This window comes from Neovison vison, chromosome 6 (genome assembly GCF_020171115.1).
Source record: "Neovison vison isolate M4711 chromosome 6, ASM_NN_V1, whole genome shotgun sequence".
NCBI classification, from domain to species: Eukaryota; Metazoa; Chordata; class Mammalia; order Carnivora; family Mustelidae; genus Neogale; species Neogale vison.
Window position 1 is genome coordinate 214,470,787 of NC_058096.1, and position 14,226 is coordinate 214,485,012.

Sequence of the window (14,226 nt, forward strand, 5' to 3'; positions counted from 1 at the left end):
AATGTTTTATGTCACCAAATATCAACTTTTAATCATAAATAGAAGCTCAAATTTAGTAATCTAGAACTGCTGCCCAGATTGATATATGACATTTCCTTTTCATGTGAGTAACCACATGGTAGGTTTTCTGATGCTGACTCATCCTTGTCCTTCATGGGGTAAACCATGTACCTTCATTCCCTTTCTTGTCTTAGCAGGTGCAGCATCCCTGACTGCTCAGAACTATAGCATGGTCTCTGAATTCATCCTCGTGGGCTTTTCCACCTTCCCTCAGCATCTCCTGCCTGCCTTCTTCTTGCTGTACCTGCTGATGTACCTGTTCACCCTGATGGGGAACTTGATCATCATGGCCACTATCTGGAGTGAGCGCAGCCTGCACACGCCCATGTACCTCTTCCTGTGTGCCCTGTCCATCTCTGAGATTCTGTTCACCGTTGTGGTTACTCCTCGCATGCTGGTTGACATGCTCTTCAGCCACAGCTCGATCACCTTTCTGGCCTGTGCCAGCCAGATGTTCTTTTCCTTCACATTCGGCTTCACCCACCCCTTCCTGCTCATGATCATGGGCTATGACCGCTACGTGGCCATCTGCCACCCCCTGAGCTACAACGTGCTCATGAGCACCCGCACCTGTGCCCGTCTGGTGTCCTGGACCTGGGCTGGTGGCTCAGTCATGGGGATGATGGTGATCCTGATAGTTTTTCATCTCACCTTCTGTGGGTCTAATGTCATACACCATTTTTTCTGCCATGCGCTTTCCCTCTTAAAGTTGGCCTGTGGGGAGGAGACATCCTCTGTCACTTTGGGTGTGATCCTGGTGTGTGTCACAGCTCTGATGGGATGTTTATTCCTCATCATCCTCTCCTATGTCTTCATTGTGGCCGCCATATTGAGGATCCCGTCAGCTGAAGGCAGGCACAAGACCTTCTCCACATGTGTGTCCCACCTCACTGTGGTCATTGTACGCTATGGTTTTGCCTCCATGATCTACCTCAAGCCCAAGGGTCCCCATTCTATGGACAGTCACACTCTGATGGCCACCACCTATATAGTCTTTACTCCCTTTCTCAGCCCAATTATTTTCAGCCTCAGGAATAAGGAGCTCAAGAATGCCATAAAGAAAAGCTTCCAGAGAAAATTCAGTCCCCTAAGTTCCTGATGGCCAGTTTGGTCATGACGAGTATGATGCAAGGACTGGGGATAATGATCCTCTCCACGGGACCATTGTCTATATTCAATACATGAGAATTCTGAAGAGGTATTATTGGATGCATCTATAGGTTTTGGAGCCGGCTAGGTTATTAGTTTTTGCATTTGTTTCCTCCTTCCCTCTTGCATAAGCTCTAGTGATCGATCATCCTCTCTCTTCTTGACCCTGTGTGATGAACCCCAATCCAGTTACCTATTTCTAAGAATGTGTTATCTCTCTATGGTCAGGGGAGAGCATCACAAGAATGTATGGCCAGTAATGAACAGGGTTCTTCTCCAATAGACAAGTGAGGGAGGAGTTTCACCTTCCCCCACCATGACATAAACAAAAGTAGCATAATGATAAATACCACCAGCACTGGGGATATACTAATTGGGCACTGTGTCCAGTGCTGTATCAGGGTTATCTTTTAATCACAACAAATGCAGAAAAGAACATAATTACTTTTCTCTAAGGAGATGGTTGAATGTTTCTAGTTCCTTCTGTCTTTGGGGTGAATAGACCTTAAGGAAGTTTCTATGTTGAATTTAGTAGAGTGACAGATGTCAGGATACGAAGTGGAGAAAGAGAGAGGCAGAGAGACCAAGAGAGAAAGGGGAGAGGGTTCAGTGCTTAGGTAAGGACATACAGAATATTAAATGTGGGTTGTTATCTGACATTTTATGGAAATCCTTTCCCCTTTTTCCCACATTACTTTCCATAAAACATCAATTTCTAATTCTTTTGTCTTATGTGGAACGATCTGGAGGATGTGTTGGAGGGCACAGTGGTAACTGAAGATGGCAAAAAGAGACATCAAGGGTATGGGTCCCCATTTTAACAGATGTAAACTGTTGGTGGAGGCCACACAACATGTTAAGGAAGGAGTTCCATGCAACATTTGGTCTAACTCTCATGTTGTTCAGGAAACCATGTGTCTCAGGATCCAGGAAGGGGGACTTCCACTCGGTAAGTTCATACTCAGAGCTTCAGGTAGATATTTGAATTTCAGGAAGAAGATGTTTTATAATAATAAACCTATGAATGGCTATCACATATGAGTGTCTGCTGCTTGCCAAATGCGGGAAGTGTTTCTTATGCATTCACTCTTCTAAGACTCAAAATAAATGATTATTTCTCCCTATTTAGATATGACCCACATCTATTGCTACTCTTATTTTTTTCTTGAGACATAGAGAAAGAGAGAGCTGGGTGGGGGGAGGGAGAGGGAGAGAATCTCAAGCAGCACCCACTAGCACAAAGCTTGACCTTGGACTCCATTTGGGACCCTGAGATGAGGAGCTGAGCCTAAATGAAGAGTGGGATGCTTAACCAGTGAAGCCACCCAAGTGCTCCAACTATTCACTTTTTTGAAATGCAGAAAATGCAAATCTGAGAGATGATTTGTCCCCAGACACAGTGCCCTGAGCTGCTGAAGCAGGAATTCATTACAATCTGCATATGTGTGCCCTTGGCGATCAGGAATGCACCTCTGTCAGGTGCCTGCAGAGGGAAGTGTGGTCCTGACTGGGAGAGGAAGACCATCATTAGAAGGAACAGACACCCTTCGGGGTGGGAGGGCAGGTGCAGCCCTAAACACACACCCCTTCACACAGCCAGAGAGAAACACTGACTCCAGAGGAGTTACAGAGACACTTTGTGACACTTGTCACATTGACACTGACATGAGACCCTGGGGTTCCATTTCATTATTTTACAATTATTGATGTTAACGACTAATGCCAACCCACCACCCCTAAGAGGTCCTTTTCCAGAGCCTGTGACTGTGTTCCCTTCCCCAGCATAAGGGATTGCATGTGATGAGATGCAGTTAATCCTCTGAGACAGAGGGATTGCCCTGGATCATCCAGATGGGCTTGCTATAACTGCAAGTGTCCTTCTAGAAGGGGGCAGGAGGGGTCAGACACAGAGAGAAGTCAGTGATGTGACACTGGAAGGAGGGATTGGAGAGCTGAGCCAGGAACCTTGAGCCAAAGATGCCTGCTGCCTCTGGCAGCTGGGAAAGCAGGAGACAGGACCTCCCCTGGATCCCCTGAAGGACACAGCCCTACTCACACCTTGACTCACAGCTGGTGACCCTGATTTTAGCTTCTGGCCTCCAGCATAGAGGGTGATAGACATGTGTGGTTTTAAGTCACTAGGTTTATGTGCTTTGTTACAGCAGCCCTAGAAACCTGACTCATGGAATGGCATCCTGTCATTCTATGTGATTTGTTTCATGACAGAATTTTTTTCAAGCCAGATCCTTGGCCTATTCTCTATGGAGAAGACTTAGGGCATTGTGTTCACTCATGAGAAGGGCTGAGTACCCTTGGAAGTCCATCAGCAAAGGTGAAGGGTCTTGATAGCCTGGCTGCAGGATTTGCTCATTGGCAACAAGGCCCTTGGGGAGTGTCATGAGGACACACATGCTGTGAAGCTGTAGGGTAGGCAACCCAGGGACTATGGTCTACACCCAACAAACCTACTCAGCGGAGTAGGAACTGGAGGACACCAGGAATTTTCTCCGTATTGGTGTGGGCCATGTGAGCCCACATGCGAAGAGATGCTAAAACTGTGTGAGATGGGACCTCTGCATTACAATAAGGGCACATGAACACGTACATCATCAGAAAAAATGCTGAGTTGCAGGGGGCCTGACCTGGTGGAAATAGTTACACAAAGGAAAAACCACCAGGGATCCGGAGATCAGGAACTCATCTCTTTAGATGGAAAGATGACATTTTATAAGGCATCTTTTTTTTTTTTTGGATTTGTGGATGTCGGAATTCTCCAGAGAACTACCAGGATGAATGTGTATTCATATCTCTGTGTTATATACATACAAGTATATATATATATCATATAGCGTATATAATAATGTTATAATATGTTTAAATTCATCTTTTTACTGCTTGCTTTTATTTTTTAAAAATGCACAATCTCATGGCACATGTAACATTTTTTCCTTGGTACTAGAACAATAGTCTTGCAGCTAAAGACCAAGTAGCTCCAACTACTAAGCTAAAGAGATGCAAGATATGTAATTTCATTTACAAATTATAATGCCTTCCTCTTTTGGCACTAATGTTAAAAACAAAGAAAAAACTTCGAAATAGTATCAAAAAGGAAAAGCTTGCTTGGCATATAGTAGGAGTTTATTAAATATTTGTTATTGAGTAAAAAAACTCAAGGTAGAAAGTAAATAATGTCCCTGTGCAGTTACACTCTACTATAGATTATAATACATTATGTTATACTGTTGCATTTTATATAATGTAATATGTCTGCATCCAGCTGGGAGCTGGACTGAGAGCTCTTTTAGGGTTACAGCAGTGCTCTTTTTGGGTTCCAGGATTCAGACCAAGTTCCTTAACTAGTGCTCAGTGAAAGTGTGATGAATGGAGGAAGTAGGGAGAGGGCATGAGAGACAAGAAGGGAGGGATGACTGGAAGAAAAGAAGTGAGGGAGGACCTGAGGAAGAGAGAGAGGAAGGAAAAAGAGAGAAAGATCAAGAGAGGAAGGGGCATTTCCAGGGCCCCTGTCATCCTCCTTGAACTTGGAGAAGCTGGCATCCTGCATCCCAGACTCTGGGGAAAGACCTCTGGGAATCCATCACAGGGGAGGGGACCAGGGAGATAAAGGTCCCGCCTGGCTTACAGCTGGCCCCGGCTCACCCCTGGCCCTGCAGGAGGCAGGACGCACAGCCCCAGTCCCGGCTGCAAACACGGCATCCCTGGCAGCAGTCTGCAAGCAAGGCAAGAGGAAAGAGGAACGCTCTTTCCAGCAATGTTCTCCAGGAACAGGTAGCAGGAGCCAGGGGAGCTAGAAGGGAGAAATTTTGCAGACCATGGAAAGCCAAAGCAGAGGGAGGCTCTGGCTGGAGGAAGGGGGCTGGGAGAGCGATGGGGTGGAGTGGGGTTATACTCCCAGCAACCTGATCCCACACTGAGTCCATCTACTGCCCACACTACCTCCTTCCCCCCAAAGCCTGGACCCACAGCAGACAGGCATGCCAGGGTCCATTCCCAGGCAGGAAGTGTTCTCTGTACCAGGCGTGCGGAGAATGGTATTGAGCCAGAAGGGTGGTACTGGGTTTGTCACCATGTACGTGTGTTCATTTATACAATCTTGTGTGTGCTTCTGTGGGCGCTGCTTGTTTATGTGCACTTGTGTTTGTCCATATTCATTTCCTGTGGCTGCTGTGACAAGTACCACAACCAGGTTGCTTTAAACAACAGAAATTTACTCTCTCACAATTCTGGAGGCTAGAGTCTAGTCAGGTCATGCTCCCTCCAAAGGCTCTAGGGGCGTATCTTTCCTAATCTCTTCGAGCTTCTGGTGGCCTGAGGCATGCCTCTGTCTTTACAAAGCCTGCTTCCGTCTGTGTGTCCCCTCCTATTCCTGTCCGGACACCAGTCATTGGATTTAGGGCCCACCTTTATCCAGGATGATCTCACCTTAATCCTTACCTTGATTATATCTGCAAAGACCCTATTTCCAAATAAGGTGACGTTCCAACATTCCAGTGGACGTGAATTGGAGGGGGATGCTATTCAACCCACCATGGTACACTTGTTTGCAGGTCTCTGGTCTCTGGTCCAGTCACCTGGTTCATCCTCAGTAGAGGGGTGCAGAATGAGCAACAGTGTCTCTGTTCCTGGCTGAGTGTCTCCTGGGTTTCACTGCCAGTGTGTATTTCAGAACCTGTGTATCTATGTGGCAGTGCTCAGCTCTGTCTGCTTATACTCCCGGGAGCCCAGTCTTGAGTCTCTGACACCGGTGCATAAGCAGAGAGAGCTGAATGAGTAGAATAGTGTCCCCTCGAGGAGGAAGGAAGGGCACAGGGTCAGGATGTGGGGCCAGCCCGAGTGTGCCCTGGCTTGGGGTTCTGGCTGAGAGCCCATAGCTAGGATGAGGGCCTGGACTTTCTCCTTCCTTAAACCATACCTGGACAGGTCACTTGGAGACCTCCATTCCCATGGAGAGCATTGCACAGGGGTTGTTCTGGGAAGGATGACACAGAACAAGTGCCAGACAGAGACACAGGGCCAAGAGAGACCCCTTTTTTTTGGTACCATTTATACATTTTGAAGCACATACGTTGGCCTGTTTGTAGCCAAGTAAGGGGAAGAGGTGGGTTGCCCAAGGGAGTAGAAGTATGTGCTTGGGTGTGGGCATCCACGGTATAGACATAGGGAGCCCCAGAATAGGGGTTGGCACCAATATGCATTACCTGAAAGAGAAGAGTGAGTGACAGCCAGCTCAAAGACGATGATAAAACAATCTGAGGAGTTTGAAGTGGCGGGGGCGGGGGGTGGGAGGTTGGGGTACCAGGTGGTGGGTATTATAGAGGGCACGGCTTGCATGGAGCACTGGGTGTGGTGAAAAAATAATGAATAATGTTTTTCTGAAAATAAATAAATTGAAAAAAAAAAGAAACACATAAATAAAATAAATAAAATAAAATAAAAAATTGACCACAATGCCAGCTAGCATTCCTTGAGAACTTTCTCTGTGCTAATCACTTGGCATTTAATCCCCACAGAGAACCCATGAGGGCAGTTCTCTGGTTATCCTAACACATGGTGAGGATCCAGGATTTGAAGTGGGTTGGAATGACTCCCCAAGGTTCATGTGTCTCAGAGGATGGACTCTGGAAGCCTGTGTAGATTTGGAGTCAAAAGGGGAGGTGGGCAGGCACAGTTCACCAGGAGACAGGGAATGAGAGCAGAGCCAGGGCTAGCCATGGCACAGAGAGGCTGGGAGTAGGGGCCAGAGAGGTGGCCAAGGGATGAGGTAGAGAAGGGAGTTGAGACAGGTACCCCTGGAATTGTTGGGCTTCCCCATGCCCCTGTAGCCCAATGCTGCTTTCCTGCATGAGGGACTCCATTCTGACACTCAGCCCAATTGTCCATTTTCCACCGGATTCTGGGTCCTCCAAGCACTGGCTCACCATGGCTCTGAGATGACACTTAACAACAATCTTCCAGGGGAGGGAGTGGGGAGGATGGAAGCAGGATTGTAATATGGGGGTGAGCTCTGCTCCTGGGTAAATACTTCAAAGCTTGTCATCAAATGTACCCAACATATGTATATGATAGATATGTGTATCATAGATATATATGCATGTATCATTAAGATATATATGTATCAATGATACAGGTATAAATATGAATATATATATGTGTGTGTGTATATATATATATATATACTTCTTTTCTAATTTTTCACCCAAAGCTACGGTTTAAGAGCCACCCACATTGCTGTGTGGATGTCAGATTTGTTTCTTTCTTACATGTTGTTTAGAGCTTCATGGTTCAGGCTCACCACATGTTACTTCTTCACGCCCCAGGTTGTGGGGGTCTCTCAGACTGTCCCCCAACTCTCCGCCATCACAGACAATGTTGCAATGAATGGCCTTGACCACGTCCCTTCACTGAGCTCTGTGGGAGTTACAGATAGAGACTTAGGAGCAGTGATTTTGGGACTTCAGGTAAGTGTTCCCTTAATGTGGCCATGAACCACCAAGTACCATGAGAGTCATTGTAGTCCACTTATCTCACATCTGGGACAACACAGAGCAAATCCAACTTTCTAAGTCTTGCTGCTCCAACAGGTGGGAGGGGATGCCTGTATTCATTGCATTCACAGAGTGTTGCTGTTTCATTTATTTATTTAATTTTATGGTGTGACTCTTTTTTTAAATTTTATTTTGTTTTTTCAGTGTTCCAAGAGTCATTGTTTTTGCACCATACCCAGTGCTCCAAGCAATACATGCCCTCCTTAATACCCACCACTAGGTTCACCTACCCCCCCACACACTCCCTCCCCTCCAAAACCCCCAGTTTGTATCAAATGGGGAGTTGAACCAAGAGAGTGTTGCAGTTTTAAATTGAATTCCTCTAGTTGCTAATCAGCTTCTCATGTCTTTGCTGCTTGCCTTTTCCATTTCCTCAGCTGCAAATCTCCTGTGCCCCCCTGTTGCACTCTTTCTATCATGATCCTGTCTTTTTTCTCTGTGGTTTTCTCACTTCTCTTTTTTGTCATTGTAGATTCTAGATACTGCTTTATCAGTGGATTTTCTTTCAGTCTGACTGAAGTATACATAATATACAAAAATCTTCATATATTTAATGTATATGTTTTTATGAGTTTGGACATACGTGCCCATAATTGTGATACCATCCCCACAATCAAGGTAATATATGTATCTATCAGCTCCAAATGATACCTTGTGTCCCCTTCCTCTGTGTGTGTGTGTGTTAATAACATTAAAGAAATCTATCATCTTAGCAAGTTCTTTTTATTGAAATATATGCAACTAATGAATCATTGAACACTACATCAAAAACTAAGGATGTACCTCATGTGGCTAAATCAATAAAAAATGAAATATATTGACAGATAACTTGTATCAATTTAAGGTTTACAGCATGCTGAGTTGGTATGCTTATATATTGTAATATGACTGCCCTTGGAGTGATAGTTAGCACCTCTATCAGGTCACATAATAATTATTTCTTTTTAGTGTTAGGAATAATGAGGATCTAATCTCTTAGCAAGTTTGATGATTATAATACAATATTGTAGTCTATATTCTTAAGAACCTTTTAATTGCACACTATCATATTATTAAGTATAGGCTCAGCTGTACAGCAAATAACTTCCTGTTCTCTGTCATCTCTTAACTTTATCCATGATGCTCTTTGTTAATATGATTCATAAATCTGATGTAAATTTTTTTATTTAAGGTTTGTGGTTTTGTTGTTGTTGTTGTTCAAGGAACTTCTTTTCTGTTCTTAGAGCACAAAGATCCTGTTACGCTTGCTCTCATTAGCTCTGTTTTTATGTCACAATTATGTTACTAATCTATCTTGATTCTCTTTTCATTGGGATAGTGAGAGTCTAGTTTTGGCTTTTGTTTGTACAGAGAGATACTTTCCTCCACAGCATCCCTTAAACAATTCATTTCTTTCTAAAAGATCTGTGGTGTGACCGTAACCATACACAAATGGCTAACTCTGTTTTGGAGGTCTGCATTCAGAACCACTGGTCATCTGTCTGCCTTGCACTAATCCTACCCTGCTTTGTTTCCAAGACTCTGTAGAATGTCTCTGTGTCTCAGAAGACAATTACGTCACCCCTCCACCACCTTTCACTCTTATTTCAAGACTGCCTCCGCGATTCTTGGGTCTTTATTTTTTTCATAAACATTTTGAAATAAATTTATTATCATCTTTCTTAAGAAATCCAGCTGGATAGTTCTGCAAAGATTACATTGCATGTATAAATTAAATTGGGGGGAAAATGAACATCTTTCTTATATTGTCTTTTCTTTTCATCCATTTATGCATATGATCTGTCATGTTTTTTATCTAATAGAGGTTTAATTTTTCCCCACGCAGCTCTTGTGTGTTCTTGTTTAAAGTAATTCCTAGATTTTGACAGGTTTTGTGCAACAGTGAGTGATATCTTATTTTGCAATGTTTAATTATTAACAAATTTTAAACTTATAAAAAAGTAGCAAAAATAATACAGAAAATTCTTATCCTCCCCTCACCAACTCCCTCTAACAGCAGGATCTTACGGAACCCCACGACAATGAGCAGACCCAGGAAATGACTGTTGGTGTATATAACTATATAGCAAGCAACAGATCTTACTAGAATTTTTCTGGCTCTCCATTCATATCCTTTTTCTATCCCAGCACATAATCCATTTCATTTAGTTATTTCAACTTTTCATTATCATGCATTTCTTAGTGTTTCTTAATTTTCCTTTTAGCCTGAAGATTAATGAGTGGTATGTAATGGTGGCAACGTCAAATGGTTCAACCTACTATTTACACTGTAAGTATTTGGGAATTTTGAGGTATCCTCTTATTAAGTTCTAGTTTCATTGTCTAGTTTCATTACAAAGATACCTGCGTCTTTGTAATACTGGTACTTAGGAATGTACCTGCACTTCCTTTATGGCCTCACACAGGGTTCTTTTTCATGATAATTACATGACCTTGGTGTTTGGGGTCTTGTTTTCTTATTTTTTTATTAACATATAACGCATTATTAGCCCCAGGGATACAGGTCTGTGAATTGCCAGGTTTACACACTTCACAGCACTCACCATAACACATACCTTCCCCAAAGTCCATAACCCAATCTTGTTTTCTTTTTGTTTCTTTGTTTGTTTTTGGTATAGTAAACAGGAATATACATGTGTCTTTGTGTATTTGTACAGATTAAATATACATATACAAGTATATATTAGCTATGTACATTAATATATATAAAAGCTCAAATATTAAATAATGTGACAGAATCAAGTCCTAAGACACCAGTAATTACAAAAGAGGAAAATGTATTAAATACCCAACTAAAAGAGAGATACAATCATAGGTTGCTATATTTTAAGAGAATCTGATTCTGGTCATGCGTGCTTGTCCTCACTCTTAACTTCTCCAATGTTTATTATCTATTCCATGCCCCACAATAAGCACGTTACATGTATAAACTTATTTATTCCCTGTAACAACTTTGTCAGCTAGATATTATTATAATCAACTTCCTTCCTTCCTTGATATAGTTGTTGGAAGCACTGTTTGAAAACAGCTTCTCAAATTTATTTCACTCATGTAGATAACATGGTAGAGTTTTGTCTAAAAAAAGAAAAAAAGCCACCATGTAATGCTTGCTAAGCTTTGCAAACAGCTCAGAGTTGATGCAGCAAACTGGGGATAGCAATGGCGAGATCTGCATTAACCTTTCAAAGATGGAATTCCAACCAGCACCAGAATGTTCCAATTTGAACATTTTTATTGGAGACCCCCACACAATAACTTTTGTTAAAAAGGAAGACTGAATTGTTGCTTTTTTCCTTTAATTTTCCATTCGTACTTAGAAATATGGTTGGAGGCACTGACAAGCTCTGAAGAGAGACTCAACCCAGGTGTGGCTGAATAGAGACCCCGAGCTCCTTCCACTGAGATTTTAAAATAGTAGCTATTATTATTATTACTATTACTATTGTCATCATTTCCTGAATTTTTACTATGTGCCAGGCCCTGCACTATGCACTTGAGGCACACAATCTTCCATGAACCCCAAGCAGCTCCGAGAAGCACTGACAGTCATCATGAACATCGGGTGGCGGAGGGACCGGCCATGGTCTGCAGGGTGAGGCCCCCTCTCCCCCCGGGAAGTCCTCCAGGGCTGGGTTCAGCTTGGACCCGGAACTCCTGCCCACCAGGCCACCTTCGCTCTCTCCCTACCCAGGGATGGCTGCCACTCTGGGTCTAAACCACAGTTCCGTGTCTGAATTCATCCTCGTGGGCTTCTCCACCTTCCCTCCTCACGTCCTGCCCGTCTTCTTCCTGCTGTTCCTGCTCATGTACTTGTTCACGCTGCTGGGGAACCTGCTCATCATGGTCACTGTCCGGAGCGAGCGCAGCCTGCACACACCCATGTACCTCTTCCTGTGTGCACTGTCCATCTCTGAGATCTTCTACACCTTGACCGTCACCCCGCGCCTGCTGGCCGACCTGCTCTCCTCCCACTGCACCATCGCCTTTGCAGCCTGTGCCAGCCAGATGTTCTTCTCCTTCACATTCGGCTTCACCCACTCCTTCCTTCTCACCGTCATGGGCTATGACCGCTACGTGGCCATCTGCCACCCCTTGCGCTACAATGTGCTCATGAGCCCCCGTGGCTGCGCCTGCCTGGTGGCCTGGTCCTGGGTTGGTGGCTCCATCATGGGGATGGTGGTGACCACAGCCATTTTCCACCTCACCTTCTGTGGACCCAATGAGATTCACCATTTCTTCTGCCACGTGCCGCCTCTGGTGAAGCTGGCCTGTGGAACTGATGTACAAATAGTGGCCCAGGGCGTGGGCCTGGTGTGCATCACTGCCCTGCTGGGTTGCTTTCTCCTCATCCTCCTCTCTTATGCCTTCATCGTGGCTGCCATCTTGAAGATCCCCTCTGCAGAGGGCCGGCACAAGGCCTTCTCCACCTGTGCGTCCCACCTCACTGTGGTGGTTGTGCACTATGGCTTTGCTTCTGTCATCTACCTCAAGCCCAAGGCTCCCCAGTCCCTGGAAGGGGACACCCTGATGGCCATCACCTACACGGTCCTCACACCCTTCCTCAGTCCTATCATCTTTAGTCTCAGGAACAAGGAGCTGAAGACTGCCATGAAGAAGACCTTCCTCAGCAGACTCTATCCCCAGAGCTCCTGAAGTTGTTTCTTTTGTGGCAGCAGATGTTTTGGGTAGAGGCACCTCAGCCTTCCATCTATAAAATGGGAATGATTATGCTTCACTGATGATGATTCTTTTTTTTTTTTTTTTTAAGATCTTATTTCAGGAGACAAACCATGAGAGACTGTGGACTCTGAGAAACAAACTGAGGGTTTTGGAAGGGAGGGGGTAGGGGATGGGTGAGCCTGGTGGTGGGTATTAAGGAGGCCACATATTGTATGGAGCACTGGGTGTGGTGCATAAACAATGAATCTTGGAACACTGAAAAAAATAAAATTAAACTTAAAAAAAAAAAGATCTTACTTATTTGAGAGAGAAAACGCATGAGCAGGGGAAGGGGCAGAGGCAGAGGGAGAAGCAGACTCCCCACTGAGCAGGGAGCCCGAGATGGGAATCAGTCCTAGGACCCTGAGATCATGACCTGAGCCTAAGGCAGATGCTTAACCAACTGAGCCACCCAGGTGTCCCTGGTGATGATTCTTGAATGTGAATTCTCCCATCTGCCTTCTTGGCAAGTACTCTAAATTCTAGATGTTTGTTTTCTCTCCTTTCCCCCAGTCTCAGTGACCTCATTCCTTCTGGAATCACTGGGGTCACAACCTCCCCAATATTGATTGTGTATATCAACTTCCTCCTGGTTCCTGTGCCTGAGGGTGGCTGGGGGTGGGCAAGTGGGTCATGCCCACATTGCTGGGTTGGGAAGCCTATGTGCATGGTCTATCACAAAAGTGTGAATAAGGGGTGCTTGCTCTTCCCAAAATATACAAACTGTGATTGGGCACCTGCTGTGTACCAAGCATTGTGTCCTCTGCTTCAGACACATCATTGCTCTCATTCTGAATATCATGTTGAAAGAAAGAAATCATTTTTGATGAAGAAAATGATTGTTCATTTTTAGTTCTTCAAATTTTTGGTGGAAAGACATCTCCTCCTATGTGTTGTCTTGTTGGCTGAGCCAAATGACCAGTCTGGGGATGTAAATTACAGAAAGAAAGGGGATGATCTGAATTTCTCCTTGATAGAGAAGAGATGTGTGGACAGATGGGGCAAAGATGTGGGAGAGGACTAAGGAAGTGAGGACTGGGCTGAGGGAAAGGACTGAGACAGAAGAAAAAACCAGTTGCTGGTAGTTGACTAGGATATAAAGGAAGTGATGGGCCCAGTGACTGGTAAAGAAGTCTGAGGAAAGAACAGGCATGTAAATGGGCATTTTATAAGGTTTTTACAGTTGCCATCAAGTGCCTGATGTAAATTCCCCTTCCCTGACTCCCTTGAAATCCTCAATAAATATCCATTTCTCTTTCATGTGTTATGGAGTCAGATATATTGGGGGAAGCATCCACAAGCTGGGTCTTGTTTCAAAGGAAGTGCTCAGGCAAAATCGGGTAGGCTCTTGGGTTTGCACTTAGTTTTGAAATGAGGAAATGGGCACAGTGAGGCTCAGCACTTGCTCAGTGTTGAAAAGCCAGCAAGGTGCAGGGATGCAGTATGGGGTCAGCCCAGTGAGTCCTCAGGAGCAATGGGTCTCCAAACTGGGGACATGTCACAGTCACCTGGAGGACTGGTTAGGTCAAAGGCTGCTGGGCCTCACTCCAAAGGGTCTGATTCAACAGGTCTGGAAAAGGGCTCTAGAAATTATATTTCTAACAGGCTCTTAGGTGCTGAGATTGCTGGTCTGATGATGACAGTTTGGAAACCCCTGGTCTACAGAACTTCTAGCTCAAAGATAAAGCCAGATAGTTGAGTTGAAAACAAAAGGAGCTTGCTTCCTTCCTTCCTT

At 44.5% G+C, this 14,226-nt stretch overlaps 2 protein-coding genes across 2 annotated transcripts; both read left to right on the top strand.

Annotated features, from left to right (window-relative positions):
- The first annotated feature begins 214 nt into the window (after positions 1-214).
- On the top strand, positions 215-1,159 carry LOC122910751 (olfactory receptor 10H3-like). The gene has a single exon (XM_044255374.1). The coding sequence runs from the start codon at positions 230-232 to the stop codon at positions 1,157-1,159; it is 930 nt and encodes a 309-aa protein (XP_044111309.1). The 5' UTR covers positions 215-229.
- Positions 1,160-11,307: 10,148 nt separating this feature from the next.
- LOC122910750 (olfactory receptor 10H1-like) lies at positions 11,308-12,425 on the top strand. Its single transcript, XM_044255373.1, is given in 2 exon segments — positions 11,308-11,377; positions 11,380-12,425. Coding segments are annotated over 2 exon segments (1,071 nt in total). The 5' UTR covers positions 11,308-11,352.
- Positions 12,426-14,226: the final 1,801 nt, after the last annotated feature.

What these genes read in the sequence shown, in the direction of transcription:
- LOC122910751 (XM_044255374.1), top strand. Translation starts at nt 230, where the DNA reads ATGGTCTCTGAATTCATCCTCGTGGGCTTTTCCACCTTCCCTCAGCAT.